This window comes from Oncorhynchus clarkii, chromosome 9 (assembly GCF_045791955.1).
Source record: "Oncorhynchus clarkii lewisi isolate Uvic-CL-2024 chromosome 9, UVic_Ocla_1.0, whole genome shotgun sequence".
NCBI lineage: Eukaryota > Metazoa > Chordata > Actinopteri > Salmoniformes > Salmonidae > Oncorhynchus > Oncorhynchus clarkii.
Window position 1 is genome coordinate 6,519,094 of NC_092155.1, and position 22,170 is coordinate 6,541,263.

At 45.1% G+C, this 22,170-nt stretch overlaps 1 protein-coding gene across 1 annotated transcript in view; it reads left to right on the forward strand.

The window, feature by feature from the left end:
- LOC139417023 (short transient receptor potential channel 5-like) overlaps positions 1 to 5,150 on the forward strand; it is an 84,490-nt gene extending 79,340 nt beyond the window's left edge. The window contains exons 15-17 of the mRNA XM_071166257.1: positions 135 to 176; positions 2,787 to 2,876; positions 4,143 to 5,150. Of these exons, the coding sequence (XP_071022358.1) occupies positions 135 to 176; positions 2,787 to 2,876; positions 4,143 to 5,150 (1,140 nt within the window). The remainder of the gene's footprint in view (positions 1 to 134; positions 177 to 2,786; positions 2,877 to 4,142) is intronic.
- The last annotated feature ends 17,020 nt before the right edge of the window (positions 5,151 to 22,170 follow it).

Below are 22,170 nucleotides of genomic sequence, written 5' to 3' on the forward strand. Positions count from 1 at the left end.
AACACTGAGAATCCATCTGATACTGCATACTATGAGTGGGCGGTGTGTGAGGTGTGAGGTGTGTGTGTGTGTGTGTGTGTGTGTGTGTGTGTGTGGTACATAATGTGCTTTAACTTAATATATTTTCCTTCCAGGAGCGTCATGCAGACAGCCTGATACAGAATCAACATTATCAGGTACTATCTATATCTATCTATAATGTCTCTCTATATATCTATCTATCTATAATGTCTCTCTATATATCTACCTCTATCTATCTATAATGTCTCTCTATATATCTATCTATCTATAATGTCTCTCTATATATCTATCTATCTATAATGTCTCTCTATATATCTATCTCAATCTATATCTATCTATAATGTCTCTCTATATATCTATCTATAATGTCTCTCTATTTAACTGTTTTCTTGCAGTGAATGAGAGTCGGACCAAAATGCAGCGTGGTCTTGCGTCTTGATACATATTTAATGATGATGGAAAAAACGAACAATACAAAAACGTAACGTGAAAACCTATACAGCCTGTCTGGTGCAAACGAACACAGAGACAGGAACAATCACCCACCAAACACTCAAAGAATATGGCTGCCTAAATAGGGTCCCCAATCAGAGACAACGATAAACACCTGCCTCTGATTGAGAACCACTCCAGACAGCCATAGACTTACCTAGAAAACCCCACTAAGCCACAATCCCAATACGTACGAAAAACCCCAAGACTAAATACACCACATACAAAACCCATGTCACACCCTGGCCTGACCAAAATAATAAAGAAAACACAAAATACTAAGACCAGGACGTGACACTCTATATATCTATCTATCTATCTATCTATCTATCTATCTATATCAATCTATATCTATCTATAATGTCTCTCTATATATCTACCTATATCTATCTATATATCTATCTATAATGTCTCTCTATATACTGTATCTATATATCTATCTATATCTATCTATAATGCCTCTCTATATATCTATATATCTACCTCTATCTATCTATATATCTATCTCTATATGTCTCTCTATATCTGTCTCTATATGTATCTCTATATTCAATTCAATTCAAGGGGCTTTATATATATATATATCTCAATCTATATATTTATATCTCTCTTCATCTCTATATCTCTCTCTATATATCTATCTCTATATCTATATTTATCTCTATATCTCTCTCTATATATCTATCTCTATATCTATATTTATCTCTATATCTATATTTATCTCTATATATCTATCTCTATATCTATATTTATCTCTATATCTATATTTATCTCTATATATCTCTCTCTATATATTTATCTCTATATCTATATTTATCTCTATATCTATATTTATCTCTATATATCTCTCTCTATATATTTATCTCTATATCTATATTTATCTCTATATCTATATTTATCTCTATATCTATATTTATCTCTATATCTCTCTCTATATATCTATCTCTATATCTATATTTATCTCTATATCTATATTTATCTCTATATCTCGCTCTATATCTCTCTGCATCTCTATCTATCTCTCTCTATATATATGTACAGTTTAAGTCGGAAGTTTACAAACACTTAGGTTGGAGTCATTAATTAAAACTAATTTTTCAAACACTCCACAAATGTCTTGTTAACAAACTATAGTTTTGGCAAGTCGTTTAGGACATCTACTTTGTGCATGACACAATTCATTTTTCCAACAATTGTTTACAGACAGATTATTTCACTTATAATTCACTGTATCACAATTCCAGTGGGTCAGAAGTTTACATACACTAAGTTGACTGTGCCTTTAAACACATATCTATATCTCTATATATCTCTTTTTATCTCTATATCTATCTTTTATCTATCTCTTTTTATCTATCTCTTTATCTATCTCTATATCTATCTCAGTATCTATCTCTAATGTCTCTCTATATCTATCTCTATCTCTGTATCTATCTCTGTCTTTCTCTCTCTCTCAATGTCTCTCTATCTCTTTTTCACTCCTGCTCTCCCCCTCTCTCCCTCCCTCTCTCAATTCAAGTCAAACAATCAAAAATGAACAGTACACATCTCTCTCTCTCGCTCTCTCTGTCTCTCTATCTTCCTCTCTCTCGCTCTCTTTCACACACTCATACTCTCTGCCAGCACACACACACACACACACACACACACACACACACACACACACACACACACACACACACACACACACACACACACACACACACACACACACACACACACACACACACACACACACACAGTATTTTCTACCAACTCTCTGGCTGAGTAACTGACTAACTGACTGACTAACTGATTGACTGACAGATTGACTGACTGATTGACTGATTAACTGACTGAATGACTAACTGATTGACTAGCTGATTGACTAACTGATTGACTGACTGACTGATTGACTGACTGATTGACTGACTGATTACCTGACTGACTGATTGACTGACTGATTAACTGACTGACTGATTGACTGACTGATTACCTGACTGACTGACTGACTGATTAACTGATTGACTGACTGACTGACTGACCAACTAGATGTTGCACTCTTTCCACACACATCCAAAAGCTTATTGTCCTGTGGAAATGGTTAATCTCTGAGAATCTATGGTGTACCAACAAGTGTAGTCCAGACGTATCCAATCAGAAAGGTTTGTTGGCGGGTAAAATCAGAAGACGCTTCAGTCTGTATGGATCAATAAAGTATTCGTCTGAAAAAGTGGCAGGGTCTCCCTGGCAACTGTGATGTGGTTAACAGGAAGTGATGTCATTGTTAACAGGAAGTGATCCGTAGCCTGGTGAAGAGGTACGTGGCGGCCATGATACGCAGCGCCAAGACGGACGAGGGATTGACCGAGGAGAACTTTAAGGTGTGTGTGTTTTCTATCCATTCTCCAAACGTCCAGTGTCTTTCCTACAGATTCTAACGTTCCTCCAGCATGGCTTTTAGCAGCTCTTCTTCCCCCCTTCTCTCCTCTCTCCCTAACCTGTCCCTCTCCTTCTCTCCTCTCCTCTCTCCCACACCTGTCCCTCTCTCCTCTCATCTCTCCCTAACCTGTCCCTTTCCTCTCATCTCATCTCTCCCACACCTGTCCCTCTCTCCTCTCATCTCTCCCTAACCTGTCCCTCTCCTCTCATCTCATCTCTCCCACACCTGTCCCTCTCTCCTCTCATCTCTCCCTAACCTGTACCTCTCCTCTCATCTCATCTCTCCCTAACCTGTCCCTCTCCTCTCATCTCATCTCTCCCACACCTGTCCCTCTCCTTCTCTCCTCTCCTCTCTCCCTAACCTGTCCCTCTCCTTCTCTCCTCTCATCTCTCCCACACCTGTCCCTCTCTCCTCTCTTCTCTCCCTAACCTGTCCCTCTCCTCTCATCTCATCTCTCCCACACCTGTCCCTCTCTCCTCTCCTCTCTCCCTAACCTGTACCTCTCTCCTCTTCTCTCCTCTCTTCCTAACCTGTCCCTCTCCTTCTCTCCTCTCCTCTCTCCCTAACCTGTCCCTCTCTCCTCTCCTCTCCTCTCTCCCTAACCTGTCCCTCTCCTTCTCTCCTCTCCTCTCTCCCTAACCTGTCCCTCTCCTTCTCTCCTCTCATCTCTCCCTAACCTGTCCCTCTCCTTCTCTCCTCTCATCTCTCCCTAACCTGTCCCTCTCCTTCTCTCCTCTCCTCTCTCCCTAACCTGTCCCTCTCCTTCTCTCCTCTCCTCTCTCCCTAACCTGTCCCTCTCCTCTCATCTCTCCCTAACCTGTCCCTCTCCTTCTCTCCTCTCCTCTCTCCCTAACCTGTCACTCTCCTCTCCTCTCATCTCTCTCTAACCTGTCCCTCTCCTTCTCTCCTCTCCTCTCTCCCACACCTGTCCCTTTCCTCTCATCTCTCCCTAACCTATCTCTCCATCTCTCCCTAACCTGTCACTCTCCTTCTCTCCTCTCATCTCTCCCTAACATGTCCCTCTCTTCTTCTCTTATTCACAAACTTCAGATAACTCTCTCTCTCTTCTCTCTCCCTCCTCTCCTCCTCCCTCCTCCCTCCTCTCCTCCTCCCTCCTCTCCTCCTCCCTCCTCCCTCCTCTCCTCCTCCCTCCTCCCTCCTCCCTCCTCCCTCCTCTCCTCCTCCCTCCTCTCCTCCTTCACTGCAGGAGTTAAAGCAGGACATCTCCAGTTTCCGTTATGAGGTGTTAGATCTCCTTGGTAACCGCCGGCCCCCCAGATGCCACTTCTCTTCCAGCAGTGAAACCACACTTAGAAATGAGGGAGGAACCAGCGACGAAGGAGGGCCTGACCCTGACCTTGACCCCTCCCTAGCGTCACAGGAGGGGAGTGGAGCCAAGAGGTCAAAGGGCGTGACATTTCTGACCCCGACAGGAAGCATGGAGAAGAAGAAGAAGCCTAAATATGGCGTCTCCGCTCTGGTCCGGAGTATTTCAGGAATGGAAGTGGTATCCATGAAGAGGGAGGAAGAGGAGCAGGAAGGATGGGGGGAGGAGGAAGGGAAGGAGGGTTGGGAGGAGGAAGAAGATGAGGAAGAGGGTAAACCAAAGAGCAACGGGGTGAGGAGAGAAGCCATTCCGTCCTCTTCTTTTATCTTCCCTTCTTCCTCCACCTCCGTCTCCTTATCCTTCGCTCGCACTCGAAGTCGTCTCCAGCAGTTGTCGTCGGCGACGTCCAATAAGACAACAGACTCCTTTAAACGCCTCGGCTTACTGTTCTCACGCAAAGCTCCGCCCCTTCCCCTCTCCCTCGGCCAATCTCCACCTTCCTACACCATATCTGACGGCTTGCTCCGCCCCCTGAGAGGTCGCGGGTCATATGACCTTGGTTCGGTGGGTCATGTGACCCACAGCGAGATGCACCTGAACCAGGTCGGACATACTAACCCGGTCGGAGCCCCTCCTGCTTCCTCTGGACGAGCCAATGGGAGGGACTCTCTGCTAACCTTGCCCCTCCCACCTCCCTGTCCCTGCCAATCCCTACACTGTGCTTCCAATATGGCCGACTCGAGCTCCCACCTCCTGGACTCCAGCGAGAGCATCTTCGAGGGAGGAGGAGGAGGAGGGGGCCGGGTTTTGGGAGAGGGGTGGGTGGGGCCTTGTGATGTCATAGAGAACTCCGGTGGCATCGAAGACTCTGTCACTACACAACTGTAGAAGGTTGTAGATAGTTGTTTTCCATTGGTTTAACTAACAGCCGGTACCTTCCTAGCAAACGCAAAGCCATGAGGGGACATGAGTGATGTCATGAGTGATGTCATGAGTGATGTCGCATGTTTGATGTCATAGACCTAAAACCACCCCCACATATCTTACCGAGGATGTCACTTGTGATGTTATACATACACAGACTGTTGCTCTCCCCCTGTTGTGTGTGTGTGGGGGGGGGGCAAGAGGAACGTAAAGACAGTTTCCATGGCTACCGAGAACGCTCGTCCCTTCTGCAAGTCTCCCGGCGCCATTGTGTCTACAACAAGTCTTTGTGCCATATGGATATTGTATTGAGCTGTTGGACGTATGGGACGTTGCTGGCGTTTTGAGGATATACTCTGAGACTCTGTGGTATAACGAGACTTCATGGGATTCTATGGGACTGTGGCCCAAGGAACTTCCTCAAAATTAACTCTTACTAGTAATAATTAACTATTTTACTACCGCTACAAAGCTTTTCTTTAATTTGCAAAAGAAACTGCTCTTTCTGTTTAAAAGACAAGTGAAGGGGAGACGGAAGGAGAGAGAAAAAGGAGGAGAGATCGAGGGATACAATTTAGAAAAGAGAATGAATGAATGAAACATGTCACAATAACTTGAAGTGTGAAACAGAAAGAAATATATTTTAACCGTCCAATTCTACAAATCAACTGTCAAGCATCAATAACACAGTGAATGACCAGAGCATGTTACACACACACACACACACACACACACACACACACACACACACACACACACACACACACACACACACACACCCCTACCTGTTTCTCTCCAATAGGTTGTCTTTGTGCTGTTGTCTCTACCCTCAAACACAATTGCACCAAGGCTACAGGTCAATGGTTTTATGGCAGTCATCAATCAACGTGATCAGTCAATAAGTGTCATGTCTGATCACATGATCAGACATTGAGGAATATTGATTGAGGAGTATTGGATCAACAGTGATCGATCGGAGTCTTTTTGATTCTGTCTCGTTTAAAAACCTAATAGCACCTGACGCCCATAATCATCCCCATATAGCTGGTCTCTAGGGAGAGAGAGAGAGGAGGTCAATAACCCTTTATATGGCTGGTCTCTAGAGAGAGAGAGAGAGGAGGTCAATAACCCTTTATATGACTGGTCTCTAGAGAGAGAGAGAGAGGAGGTCAATAACCCTTTATATGGCTGGTCTCTAGAGAGAGAGAGAGAGAGAGAGAGAGAGAGAGGAGGTCAATAACCCTTTATATGACTGGTCTCTAGAGAGAGAGAGAGAGGAGGTCAATAACCCTTTATATGGCTGGTCTCTAGGGAGGGAGAGAGAGAGAGAAAGGAGGTCAATAACCCTTTATATGGCTGGTCTCTAGAGAGAGAGAGAGAGGAGGTCAATAACCCTTTATATGACTGGTCTCTAGAGAGAGAGAGAGAGAGAGAGAGGGGAGGTCAATAACCCTTTATATGGCTGTTCTCTAGAGAGAGAGAGAGAGAGAGAGAGAGAGAGAGAGGAGGTCAATAACCTTTTACATGGCTGGTCTCTAGGGAGGGAGAGAGAGAGAGAGAGGAGTTCAATAACCCTTTATATGGCTGGTCTCTAGGGAGAGAGAAAGGAGGTAAATGACCCTTTATATGGCTGGTCTCTAGGGAGAGAGAGAGAGAGAGAGAGAGAGAGAGAGAGAGGAGGTCAATAACCCTTTATATGGCTGGTCTCTAGGAAGGGAGGGAGAGAGAGAGAGAGAGAGAGGGGGGAGGTCAATAACCCTTTATATGGCTGGTCTCTAGAGAGAGAGAGGGAGAGGAGGTCAATAACCCTTTATATGGCTGGTCTCTAGGGAGGGAGGGAGAGAGAGAGAGAGAGAGGGGGGGTCAATAACCCTTTAAATGGCTGGTCTCTAGGGAGAGAGAGAGAGAGAGAGAGAGAGAGAGAGAGAGAGAGAGAGAGAGAGAGAGAGAGAGAGAGAGAGAGAGAGAGAGAGAGAGAGAGAGAGAGAGAGAGAGAGGAGGTCAATAACCCTTTATATGGCTGGTCTCTAGGGAGAGAGAGGGAGAGGAGGTCAATAAACTTTTATATGGCTGGTCTGTAGGGAGAGAGAGAGAGAGAGAGAGAGAGGTCAATGACCCTTTATATGGCTGGTATTTAGGGAGAAAGAGAGAGGTCATTAACCCTTTATATGGCTGGTCTCTAGGGAGAGAGAGAGAGGAGGTCAATAACCCTTTATATGACTGGTCTCTAGAGAGAGAGAGGAGGTCAATAACCTTTTATATGGCTGGTCTCTAGGGAGAGAGAGAGAGAGAGAGAGAGAGAGAGAGAGAGGAGGTCAACAACCCTTTACAGTGGGGCAAAAAAGTATTTAGTCAGCCACCAATTGTGCAAGTTCTCCCACTTAAAAAGATGAGAGAGGCCTGTAATTTTCATCATAGGTACCGTTCAACTATGACAGACAAAATGAGAAGAAAAAAAATTCAAGAAAATCACATTGTAGGATTTTTAATGAAATGATTTGCAAATTATGGCGGAAAATAAGTATACATTTGTCCGTGTTTCTTAATTTGTATAATTGAGTTTATTAATTTAATTTAGTTCGATGTTCTTTAGTCCTCACTCATGGCTATCAGCACATCACCACTTTACAACGTGAGCTGGAGAACATTATGCATTTTGAATACACACTTCATTTACTTGAAACCTGAATGTTTTAATACATATGAATTATCAATACATATTATTATTAATACATATTATTATTAATACATATTATGAGGCGTTTCTTACCTTGCCTTCAAGAGTCATAATGCGACCATGGAAACGGAGAGGCAATTATTTTTTAGGAAGAATTCACTGGCAAGCGAGTGAGTTTTAACGTTTTTTTGGTGGGGGAGGGGGGGGGGACTTACAATTTATCCTACAATTTCTACCGATCTGCGTACCAGCTATCATTTTCATATGCACAATGTAACAAAACGTTAATTTGAATAATAATATGGAATCGCTATCAGTTTGGAATAGTGTTTTTCCAGTGAATTGCATTTTGGGAAATGTTGTTTTCTTGGCTGCTTTATTACAGGAGTTGCTTGTTCTGTTGAGATGAATTAGCATGATCGTATTTCTGTCGTTCCGAGCTCCGTGGTTGGACGTCCCAATGCATATGGCTCCAGGTTAATTTCTCTAATGGCCTGTACATTAAAATCTTCAGAGTCACGTGGTCCAGGGGACACCTTTTCCTAATGGAGATCCTGACACACAGACACACACACACACACACACACACACACACACAGTTTTGTACAGCTAACCTTGTGGGGACACACAATTCAGTCCAATTAAAAAATCCTATTTTTCCCCTGATACTAAACGGAACCCTAACCCCTAATGCATACTCTCACCCTAACCTTACCCCAAAAACCTAACCCTAAAACTAACCCTACCCCAAAAACCTAACCCTAAACTTACCCCAAAAACCTAACCCTAACCTTACCCCAAAAACCTAACCCTAACCTTACCCCAAAAACCTAACCCTAACCTTACCCCAAAAACCTAACCCTAAAACTAACCCTAGCTCCAAACCCTAAAACTAACCCTAACCTTACCCCAAAAACCTAACCCTAACCTTACCCCAAAAACCTAACCCTAACCTTACCCCAAAAACCTAACCCTAACCTTACCCCAAAAACCTAACCCTAACCTTACCCCAAAAACCTAACCCTAACCCTAACCCCAAAAACCTAACCCTAACCTTACCCCAAAAACCTAACCCTAAAACTAACCCTAGCTCCTAGCTCCTAACCCTAAAACTAACCCTAACCTTACCCCAAAAACCTAACCCTAACCTTACCCCAAAAACCTAACCCTAACCTTACCCCAAAAACCTAACCCTAAAACTAACCCTAGCTCCTAGCTCCTAACCCTAAAACTAACCCTAGCTCCTAGCTCCTAACCCTAAAACTAACCCTAACCTTACCCCAAAAACCTAACCCTAACCTTACCCCAAAAACCTAACCCTAACCTTACCCCAAAAACCTAACCCTAACCTTACCCCAAAAACCTAACCCTAACCCCAAAAACCTAACCCTAACCTTACCCCAAAAACCTAACCCTAAAACTAACCCTAGCTCCTAACCCTAAAACTAACCCTAACCTTACCCCAAAAACCTAACCCTAACCTTACCCCAAAAACCTAACCCTAACCTTACCCCAAAAACCTAACCCTAACCTTACCCCAAAAACCTAACCCTAACCTTACCCCAAAAACCTAACCCTAACCTTACCCCAAAAACCTAACCCTAACCCTTACCCCAAAAACCTAACCCTAACCTTACCCCAAAAACCTAACCCTAACCTTACCCCAAAAACCTAACCCTAAACTTACCGCAAAAACCTAACACTAACCTTACCCCAAAAACCTAACCCTAACATTACCCCAAAAACCTAACCCTAACCTTACCCCAAAAACCTAACCCTAACCTTACCCCAAAAACCTAACCCTAACCTTACCCCAAAAACCTAACCCTAACCTTACCCCAAAAACCTAACCCTAACCTTACCCCAAAAACCTAACCCTAACCTTACCCCAAAAACCTAACCCTAAAACTAACCCTAGCTCCTAGCTCCTAACCCTAAAACTAACCCTAGCTCCTAGCTCCTAACCCTAAATCTAACCCTAGCTCCTAACCCTAAATCTAACCCTAGCTCCTAACCCTGACCCTTACCCCAAAAACCTAACCCTAACCCCAAAAACCTAACCCTAAAACTATCCCTAGCTCCTAACCCTAAAACTAACCTTACCCCAAAAACCTAACCCTAAAACTAACCCTAGGTCCTAGCTCCTAACCCTAAAACTAACCCTAGCTCTTAGCTCCTAACCCTAAAACTAACCCTAGCTCCTAGCTCCTAACCCTAAAACTAACCCTAGCTCTTAGCTCCTAACCCTAAAACTAACCCTAGCTCCTAGCTCCTAACCCTAAAACTAACCCTAGCTCCTAGCTCCTAACCCTAAAACTAACCCTAGCTCCTAGCTCCTAACCCTAAAACTAACCCTAGCTCTTAGCTCCTAACCCTAAAACTAACCCTAGCTCCTAGCTCCTAACCCTAAAACTAAACCTAGCTCCTAGCCCCCAAACCTAAAACTAACCCTATCTCCTAACCCTAAAACTAACCCAGGCACCAAGCTCCTAACCCTAAAACTAACCCTAGCTCCTAGCTCCTAACCCTAAATCTAACCCTAGCTCCTAACCCTAAATCTAACCCTAGCTCCTAGCTCCTAACCCTAAAACTAACCCTAGCTCATAGTTCCTAACCCTAAATCTAACCCTAGCTCCTAGCTCCTAACCCTAAAACTAACCCTAGCTCTTAACCCTAAAACTAACCCTAGCTCCTAACCCTAAAACTAACCCTAGCTCCTAACCCTAAAACTAACCCTAGCTCCTAGCTCCTAACCCTAAAACTAACCCTAGCTCCTAGCTCCTAACCCTAAAACTAACCCTAGCTCTTAACCCTAAAACTAACCCTAGCTCCTAACCCTAAAACTAACCCTAGCTCCTAACCCTAAAACTAACCCTAGCTCCTAGCTCCTAACCCTAACACTAACCCTAGCTCCTAGCTCCTAACCCTAACACTAACCCTAGCTCCTAGCTCCTAACCCTAAAACTAACCCTAGCTCCTAGCTCTTAGCTCCTAACCCTAAAACTAACCCTAGTTCCTAACCCCTAACCCTAAAACTAACCCAGGCCCCGATCTCCTAACCCTAAAACTAACCCTAGCTCCTAACAATAAAACTAACCCTAGCTCCTAACAATAAAACTAACCCTAGCTCCTAACCCTAAAACTAACCCTAGCTCCTAACTCCTAACCCTAAAACTAACCCTAGCTCCTAACTCCTAACCCTAAAACTAACCCTAGCTCCTAACTCCTAACCCTAAAACTAACCCTAGCTCCTAACCCTAAAACTAACCCTAGCTCTTAATCCTAAAATAACCTTAGCTCCTAACCCTAAAACTAACCCTAGCTCCTAAACCTAAAACTGACCCTATCACCTAACCCTAAAACTAACCCTAGCTCCTAAACCTAAAACTAACCCTAGCTCCTAGGTCTTAGCTCCTAACCCTAAAACTAACCCTATCTCCTAACCCTAAAACTAACCCTAGCACCGATCTCCTAACCCTAAAACTAACCCTAGCTCCTAACCCTAAAACTAACCCTATCTCCTAACCCTAAAACTAAACCTATAAACCTAATTCTAAGCTTAAACATGAACCCTTTAGAAATAGTATTTGACCTTGTGGGGACTAACAAAAATGTCCCCAGTTGATATGATTTATGTTTGTTGACTATTCTCATAAGAACTTCTGGTCCCCACAAGAATAGTTAAACACGTCCACACACACACACACACACACACACACTCAGGTCCCCCCCCCCCCATGTTTAATGAATGGATGTGAAGCTTTACGAAGTTTCTCTTAATAAATGCATGAATCTGTTATTTTGATGCAGTCTGATGATGATACATGTGACGATTCTCCAGGTACCGATGGTGTTACTGACAGGGGTCCAAATGGAAACAATATTCCCTGTGTAGTGCATGAGCCATGGGGAAAACTAGTCAAATGTAGTGTACGATATAATAAATACTGGTCTAAAGTAGTGCACTATATAGGGAATAGGGTGCCAGCCCTGGTTAAAATTAGTGCACTACTTCGGGGAATAGGGTGCCAGCCCTGGTCTATGGTAGTGCACCATATAGGGAATAGGGTGCCAGCCCTGGTCTAAAGTAGTGCACTATGTAGGGAAAATGGTGCCAGCCCTGGTCTATGGTAGTGCACCATATAGGGAATAGGGTGCCAGCCCTGGTCTATGGTAGTGCACTACATAGGGAAAAGGGAGCCAGCCCTGGTCTATGGTAGTGCACTATATAGGGAATAGGGTGCCAGCCCTGGTCTAAAGTAGTGCACTATATAGGGAATAGGGTGCCAGTAACAACCCCTAACACCCCCTGTCCAATAACAACCCCTAACCCCCCCTGTCCAATAACAGCCCCTAACCCCCCCTGTCCAATAACAGCCCCTAACCCCCACTGTCAGATAACAACCCCTAACCCCTCCCTGTCCAATAACAACCCCTAACCCCTCCTGTCCAAAAACAACCCCTAACCCCCCCTGTCCAATAACAACCCCTAACCCCCCCTGTCCAATAACAACCCCCAACCCCCCCTGTCCAATAACAACCCCTATCCCCCTCTGTCCAATAACAACCCCTAACCCCCCCCTGTCCAATAACAACCCCTAACCCCCCCTGTCCAATAACAACCCCTAACCCCCCCAGCCAATAACACCCATAACCCCTGCAGCCGATAACAACCCCTACCCCCCCCTGTCCAATAACAACCCCTAAACCACCCAGCCAATAACAACCCCTACCCCCCCTGTCCAATAACAACCCCTAACCCCCCCTGTCCAATAACAACCCCTAACCCCCCCAGCCAATAACACCCATAACCCCCCCCCTGTCTAACAACAACCCCTAACCCCTGCAGCCAATAACAACCCCTACCCCCCCCCCTGTCCAATAACAACCACTAACCCCCTGTCCAATAATAACCCCTAACCCCCCTTGTCCAATAACAACCCCTAACCCCCGCCCCTGTCTAATAACAACCACTAACCTCTCCTGTCCAAAAACAACCCCTAACCCCCCCTGTCCAATAACAACCCCTAACCCCCCTTGTCCAATAACAACCCCTAACCTCCCCTGTCCAATAACAACGACTATCCGCCTCAGTCCAAAAACAACCCCTAACCCCCCCCTGTCCAATAACAACCCCTAACCCCCCCTGTCCAATAACAACCCATAACCCCCCTGTCCAATAACAACCCCTATTACCCCTGTCCAATAACAACCCCTAACCCCCCCTGTCCAATAACAACCCCTACCCCCCCTGTCCAAATAACGACCCCTAACACCCCCTGTCCAGTAACAACCCCTAACCCCCCCTGTCCAATAACAACCCCTAACCCCCCCTGTCCAATAACAACCCCTAACCCCCCCTGTCCAATAACAACCCCTAACACCCCCTGTCCAATAACAACCCCTAACCCCCCCTGTCCAATAACAACCCCTAACCCCCCCTGTCCAATAACAACCCCTAACCCCCCTGTCCAATAACAACCCCTAACACCCCCTGTCCAATAACAACCCCCCCTGTCCAATAACAACCCCTAACCCCCCCTGTCCAATAACAACCCCTAACCCCCCCTGTCCAATAATAACCCCTAACCCCCCTTGTCCAATAATAACCCCTAACCCCCCCTGTCCAATAACAACCCCTGACTGACTGATTAACTGACTGACAGATTAACTGACTGACTGACTGATTCACTGATTGACTGACTGATTCACTGACTGATTAACTGACTGACTGATTAACTGACTGACTGATTCACTGATTGACTGATTCACTGACTGACTGACTGACTGACTGATTAACTGACTGACTGATTAACTGACTGACTGAGTAACTGACTGACTGATTACCTGACTGACTGACTGATTACCTGACTGACTGACTGATTAACTGACTGACTGACTGACTGAGTAACTGACCGACTGGCTGACTGACTGACTGATTAACTGACTGGCTGACTGACTGACCAAGTAGATGTTGCACTCTTTCCACACACATCCAAAGCTCATTGTCCTGTGAAGAAAGAATTCATATTTACTCTCTAAAACATTCTAACTGTTAAACTACCAGCTGCTTTAAACTACCAGCTGCTTTAAACTACCAGCTGCTTTATACTACCAGCTGCTTTAAACTACCAGCTGCTTTAAACTACCAGCTGCTTTATACTACCAGCTGCTTTAAACTACCAGCTGCTTTATACTACCAGCTACTTTAAACTACCAGCTGCTTTATACTACCAGCTGCTGTAAACTACCAGCTGCTTTATACTACCAGCTGCTGTAAACTACCAGCTGCTGTAAACTACCAGCTGCTGTAAACTACCAGCTGCTTTAAACTACCAGCTGCTTTAAACTACCAGCTGCTTTATACTACCAGCTGCTTTAAACTACCAGCTGCTGTAAACTACCAGCTGCTGTAAACTACCAGCTGCTTTAAACTACCAGCTGCTGTAAACTACCAGCTGCTGTAAACTACCAGCTGCTGTAAACTACCAGCTGCTGTAAACTACCAGCTGCTTTAAACTACCAGCTGCTGTAAACTACCAGCTGCTGTAAACTACCAGCTGCTGTAAACTACCAGCTGCTTTAAACTACCAGCTGCTTTATACTACCAGCTGCTTTATACTACCAGCTGCTTTATACTACCAGCTGCTGTAAACTACCTGTATGGTCCTTTGAGGACCTCAGTCACTAGGAGTATTCTCTGGGATGACAATAGAGGATGTGCAACTGAAGCGATGGCAGCTTTAACAAAAGGGCTTGCACTGCTCTCTTTGTGTGTGTGTGTGTGTGTGTGTGTGTGTGTGTGTGTGTGTGTGTGTGTGTGTGTGTGTGTGTGTGTGTGTGTGTGTGTGTGTGTGTGTGTGTGTGTGTGTGTGTGTGTGTGTGTGTGTGTGTGTTGGCTGCCAGAGAACAGTAATAAAAAAAGGCCAATTTATCTCCGCATTCCTCCACCACGCTCTCCATCCATCTCTCCATCCATCTCTCCATCTATCTCTCCATCTATCTCTCCATCCATCTCTCCATCCATCTCTCCATCCATCTCTCCATCTGTCTCTCTATCCATCCATCTCTCCATCCTTCTCTCCATCCATCTCTCCATCTGTCTCTCTATCCATCTGTCTCTCCATCCAGCTATCCCTCCATTCCTCCATCCATCTCTCCATCCATCTCTCCATCCTTCTCTCCATCCATCTCTCCATCTGTCTCTCTATCCATCTCTCTCCATCCATCTCTCCATCCATCTCTCCATCCATCTCTCCATCTGTCTCTCTATCCATCCATCTCTCCATCCTTCTCTCCATCCATCTCTCCATCCATCTCTCCATCTGTCTCTCTATCCATCCATCTCTCCATCCTTCTCTCCATCCATCTCTCCATCTGTCTCTCTATCCATCTGTCTCTCCATCCAGCTATCCCTCCATTCCTCCATCCATCTCTCCATCCATCTCTCCATCCTTCTCTCCATCCATCTCTCCATCTGTCTCTCTATCCATCTCTCTCCATCCATCTCTCCATCCATCTCTCCATCCATCTCTCCATCCATCTCTCCATCTGTCTCTCTATCCATCCATCTCTCCATCCTTCTCTCCATCCATCTCTCCATCTGTCTCTCTATCCATCTGTCTCTCCATCCAGCTATCCCTTCATTCCTCCATCCATCTCTCCATCCATCTCTCCATCCTTCTCTCCATCCATCTCTCCATCTGTCTCTCTATCCATCTCTCTCCATCCATCTCTCCATCCTTCTCTCCATCCATCTCTCCATCTCTCTCCATCCATCTCTCCATCCATCTATCCCTCCATCTATCCCTCCATCTCTCCATCCAGCTATCCCTCCATCCCTCCATCCATCTCTCCATCCATCTCTCCATCTGTCTCTCTATCCCTCCATCCCTCTATCCTTCTCTCCATCCATCTCTCCATCTGTCTCTCTATCCCTCCATCTCTCCATCCAGCTATCCCTCCATCCCTCCATCCATCTCTCCATCCAGCTATCCCTCCATCCCTCCATCCATCTCTCCATCCATCTCTCCATCCATCTATCCATCCATCTCTCCATCTGTCTCTCCATCTGTTTCTCCATCCATCCCTCCATCCATCTCTCCATCTGTATCTCCATCCATCTCTTCATCTGTAACTCCATCCATCCCTCCATCCATCTCTCCATCCAGCTATCCCTCCATCCATCTCTCCATCTGTATCTCCATCCAGCTATCCCTCCATCCATCTCTCCATCCATCTCTCCATCCAGCTATCCCTCCGTCTCTCCATCTGTATCTCCATCCAGCTATCCCTCCATCCATCTCTCCATCTGTATCTCCATCCAGCTATCCCTCCATCCATCTCTCCATCCATCTCTCCATCCAGCTATCCCTCCATCCGTCTCTCCATCCGTCTCTCCATCCATCTCTCCATCCATCTATCCCTCCATCTCTCCATCCAGCTATCCCTCCGTCTCTCCATCCATCTCTCCATCCAGCTATCCCTCCATCCGTCTCTCCATCCATCTCTCCATCCATCCCTCCATCCATCTCTCCATCCAGCTATCCCTCCGTCTCTCTCCACCCATCAACTCAATGTTAAGTCGCAGATGCTGAGCTTGAAGAACCCTAATCTATCTATGTTACTATTATTGAACTAGTGAGGAAGTCGTGTTCACGGGCTATTCCTCTCTCTCTCTCACACACACACACGTAGCCCTTAGCTGGTGGTCGTGGAGAGGGTGGATGGCTGAAGACCGCTCCTCAGAGATGCCGATGACAGGTAGCCCTTAGCTGGTGGTCGTGAAGAGGGTGGATGGCTGAAGACCGCTCCTCAGAGATGTCGATGACACGTAGCCCTTAGCTGGTGGTCGTGGAGAGGTTGGATGGCTGTCGAAAAATAACTGTTGCTGAAAAACATCAAATGAGAGAACGTGGGAAAGTCGACATATCAATACACCTCAACGGTTTACTACACCCATTGGTTGTGAGAGGGGAAGTGGTGAGCCCATTGGTTGTGAGAGGGGAAGTGGTGAGCCCATTGGTTGTGAGAGGGGAAGTGGTGAGCCCATTGGTTGTGAGAGGGGAAGTGGTGAGCCCATTGGTTGTGAGAGGGGAAGTGGTGAGCCCATTGGTTGTGAGAGGGGAAGTGGTGAGCCCATTGGTTGTGAGAGGGGAAGTGGTGAGCCCATTGGTTGTGAGAGGGGAAGTGGTGAGCCCATTGGTTGTGAGAGGGGAAGTGGTGAGCCCATTGGTTGTGAGAGGGGAAGTGGTGAGCCCATTGGTTGTGAGAGGGGAAGTGGTGAGCCCATTGGTTGAGAGAGAGAAAGTGATAATTGCAAGAGTGAGCCCATTGATTGAGAGAGAGGGGGAAGTGATAATTGCAAGAGTGAGCCCATTGATTGAGAGAGAGAGGGAAGTGATAATTGCAAGAGTGAGCCCATTGATTGAGAGAGAGAGGGAAGTGATAATTGCATGAGTGAGCCCATTGGTTGAGAGAGAGGGAAGTGATAATTGCAAGAGTGAGCCCATTGATTGAGAGAGAGAGAGGGAAGTGATAATTGAAAGAGTGAGCCCATTGGTTGAGAGAGAGGGAAGTGATAATTGCAAGAGTGAGCCCATTGGTTGAGAGAGAGAGAGGGAAGTGATAATTGCAAGAGTGAGCCCATTGATTGAGAGAGAGGGAAGTGATAATTGCAAGAGTGAGCCCATTGATTGAGAGAGAGAGAGGGAAGTGATAATTGAAAGAGTGAGCCCATTGGTTGAGAGAGAGGGAAAGGATAATTGCAAGAGTGAGCCCATTGGTTGAGAGAGAGAGAGGGAAGTGATAATTGCAAGAGTGAGCCCATTGATTGAGAGAGAGGGAAGTGATAATTGCAAGAGTGAGCCCATTGATTGAGAGAGAGAGAGGGAAGTGATAATTGAAAGAGTGAGCCCATTGGTTGAGAGAGAGGGAAGTGATAATTGCAAGAGTGAGCCCATTGGTTGAGAGAGAGAGAGGGAAGTGATAATTGCAAGAGTGAGCCCATTGATTGAGAGATAGAGAGGGAAGTGATAATTGCAAGAGTGAGCCCATTGGTTGAACAGCAAGCCTGAGGAATGTGGATTATTGTGTCGTGCTTCAGGGGCTCATGTTGAAATAGGTGAATGCCGTTCCACACGTGGCTAATAGGAAAGAAGAGAAAGATATCTGCTCTATACTGATGATGATACGTTTTGTATTCATTTCCACTATGCAAATCAAATCAAATGTATTTATAAAGCCAAAACCTAGGAAGAAACCTAGAGAGGAACCAGGCTATGAGGGGTGGCCAGTCATCTTCTGCCTGTACTGGGTAGAGAGGAACCAGGCTATGAGGAGTGGCCAGTCCTCTTCTGCCTGTACTGGGTAGAGAGGAACCAGGCTATGTGGGGGTGGCCAGTCCTCTTCTGGCTGTGTCGGGTAGAGAGGAACCAGGCTATGAGGGGTGGCCAGTCCTCTTCTGCCTGTACTGGGTAGAGAGGAACCAGGCTATGAGGAGTGGCCAGTCCTCTTCTGCCTGTACTGGGTAGAGAGGAACCAGGCTATGAGGAGTGGCCAGTCCTCTTCTCCCTGTACTGGGAAGAGAGGAACCAGGCTATGAGGGGTGGCCAGTCCTCTTCTGCCTGTACTGGGTAGAGAGGAACCAGGCTATGAGGGGTGGCCAGTCCTCTTCTGGCTGTGCCGGGTGGAGATTATAACAGAACATGGCCAAGATGTTCAAACGTTCATAAATGACCAGCAGGGTCAAATAATAATAATCACAGTGGTGCCCATAGAGTAGGAAACAAAGTAAATTATGTTTTATATTTTATATTTCACCTTTATTTAACCAGGTAGGCTAGTTGAGAACACCTTTATTTAACCAGGTAGGCTAGTTGAGAACACCTTTATTTAACCAGGTAGGCCAGATGAGAACACCTTTATATAACCAGGTAGGCTAGTTGAGAACACCTTTATTTAACCAGGGAGGCTAGTTGAGAACACCTTTATTTAACCAGGGAGGCTAGTTGAGAACACCTTTATTTAACCAGGTAGGCTAGTTGAGAACACCTTTATTTAACCAGGTAGGCTAGTTGAGAACACCTTTATTTAACCAGGGAGGCTAGTTGAGAACACCTTTATTTAACCAGGTAGGCTAGTTGAGAACACTTTTATTTAACCAGGTAGGCTAGTTGAGAACACCTTTATTTAACCAGGTAGGCTAGTTGAGAACACCTTTATTTAACCAGGTAGGCTAGTTGAGAACACCTTTATTTAACCAGGTAGGCTAGTTGAGAACACCTTTATTTAACCAGGTAGGCCAGTTGAGAACACCTTTATTTAACCAGGTAGGCCAGTTGAGAACACCTTTATTTAACCAGGTAGGCTAGTTGAGAACACCTTTATTTAACCAGGTAGGCTAGTTGAGAACACCTTTATTTAACCAGGTAGGCTAGTTGAGAACACCTTTATTTAACCAGGTAGGCTAGTTGAGAACACCTTTATTTAACCAGGTAGGCTAGTTGAGAACACCTTTATTTAACCAGGTAGGCTAGTTGAGAACACCTTTATTTAACCAGGTAGGCTAGTTGAGAACACCTTTATTTAACCAGTTAGGCTAGTTGAGAACACCTTTATTTAACCAGGTAAGTTAGTTGAGAACACCTTTATTTAACCAGGTAGGCTAGTTGAGAACACCTTTATTTAACCAGGTAGGCCAGTTGAGAACACCTTTATTGAACCAGGTAGGCTAGTTGAGAACACCTTTATTTAACCAGGTAGGCTAGTTGAGAACACCTTTTTTTAACCAGGTAGGCTAGTTGAGAACACCTTTATTTCACCAGGTAGGCTAGTTGAGAACACCTTTATTTAACCAGGTAGGCCAGTTGGGAACACCTTTATTTAACCAGGTAGGCTAGTTGAGAACACCTTTATTTAACCAGGTAGGCTAGTTGAGAACACCTTTATTTAACCAGGTAGGCTAGTTGAGAACACCTTTATTTAACCAGGTATGCTAGTTGAGAACACCTTTATTTAACCAGGTTAGGCCAGTTGAGAACACCTTTATTTAACCAGGTAGGCTAGTTGAGAACACCTTTATTTAACCAGGTAGGCTAGTTGAGAACACCTTTATTTAACCAGGTTAGGCCAGTTGAGAACACCTTTATTTAACCAGGTAGTCTAGTTGAGAACACCTTTATTTAACCAGGTAGGCTAGTTGAGAACACCTTTATTTAACCAGGTAGGCTAGTTGAGAACACCTTTATTTCACCAGGTAGGCTAGTTGAGAACACCTTTATTTAACCAGGTAGGCCAGTTGGGAACACCTTTATTTAACCAGGTAGGCTAGTTGAGAACACCTTTATTTAACCAGGTAGGCTAGTTGAGAACACCTTTATTTAACCAGGTAGGCTAGTTGAGAACACCGTTATTTAACCAGGTAGGCCAGTTGAGAACACCTTTATTTAACCAGGTAGGCCAGTTGAGAACACCTTTATTTAACCAGGTAGGCTAGTTGAGAACACCTTTATTTAACCAGGTAGGCCAGTTGAGAACACCTTTATTTAACCAGGTAGGCTAGTTGAGAACACCTTTATTTAACCAGGTAGGCCAGTTGAGAACACCTTTATTTAACCAGGTAGGCTAGTTGAGAACACCTTTATTTAACCAGGTAGGCCAGTTGAGAACACCTTTATTTAACCAGGTAGGGCCAGTTGAGAACACCTTTATTTAACCAGGTTGGCCAGTTGAGAACACCTTTATTTAACCAGGTAGGCCAGTTGAGAACACCTTTATTTAACCAGGTTGGCCAGTTGAGAACACCTTTATTTAACCAGGTAGGCTAGTTGAGAACACCTTTATTTAACCAGGTAGGCTAGTTGAGAACACCTTTATTTAACCAGGTAGGGCCAGTTGAGAACACCTTTATTTAACCAGGTTGGCCAGTTGAGAACACCTTTATTTAACCAGGTAGGCCAGTTGAGAACACCTTTATTTAACCAGGTAGGCCAGTTGAGAACACCTTTATTTAACCAGGTAGGCCAGTTGAGAACACCTTTATTTAACCCGGTAGACTAGTTGAGAACAAGTTCTCATTTACAACTGCGACCTGGCCAAGATAAAGCAAAGCAGTTTGAACAGATACAACAACACAGAGTTACACATGGAGTAAAACAAAACATACAGTCAATAATACAGTAGAAAAAGTCTATATACAGTGTGTGTAAATGAGGTAAGATAAGGGAGGTAAAGGCAATAAATAGGCCATAGTGGCAAAATAGTTACAATAAAGCAATACAATAGAAAAAGAATGGTAGAAGAATGCAGAAGATTAATGTCCAAGTAGGGATACTGGGGTGCAAAGGAGTTAAATAAATGGCATTAATACAGTATGGGGATGTTCTGCATTCAGACCAGTCTTCCTGATTGCTCTACATTATAACGGTGGTGCAGTAAAGTCCATACCTATTAACCACGTGCCGTTAAATGTCAATGTCATGAATGAACGCATTGGGTGGATGGAGAGGAGGACGAATGAGTGATGAGAAAATAGACGTAACGATGGCGGGATGGATAGAACGGAGCTTTTAAAGTAGCCCTCGGCCTCAGAGTATTAGCCACCTCGTTCTCCAATACTATAACCTGTTAGAGGGATATTGAAATAGGTTACCTGACTTTTTATCGGTAGTTTGGGGCGACTTACAAATAGCCTATAATAGGAGGCTGTCGGGAAGACTATCCGGTCACTCCGGGAAGACTCTCCGGTCTACCGTCTTCACTGTCGGGAAGACTCTCCGGTCTACCGTCTTCACTGTCGGGAAGACTCTCCGGTCTACCGTCTTCACTGTCGGGAAGACTCTCCGGTCTACCGTCTTCACTGTCGGGAAGACTCTCCGGTCTACCGTCTTCACTGTCCTTCCCAACAGCAACTTCAAGTGTAAAAAATAAGACAATGGTTCCCTCTGTCGGTTTTCTAGTGATTCTCCCGCTGTTATTTGCCGACGGTAAACTGATCCTAGATCTGTGGGTACGGGTACAACCCCTCTCGCCTCCTTCACTGATTGGAGGAACGGTGACACTTCTCGGCCTCTGATTGGTCAAGAACGGCCCAGCTGTGGTTTATAGCGCTGCACAAGGCGGAAGTGGAACCACTCAGGAAACGTAAAGCCTCAGACCTCTTTTCCACCAGCAAGAATAAGCAAGACCTAAACAAGAATAAGGCCGTGACCTTGGCAATATCCCTTCAAAATAAAAGTCCCACAATGAAGATGGTAGAAAATATACAAATTTGGAAATGCATAATATTTTATGAGAAAATTACCTAAA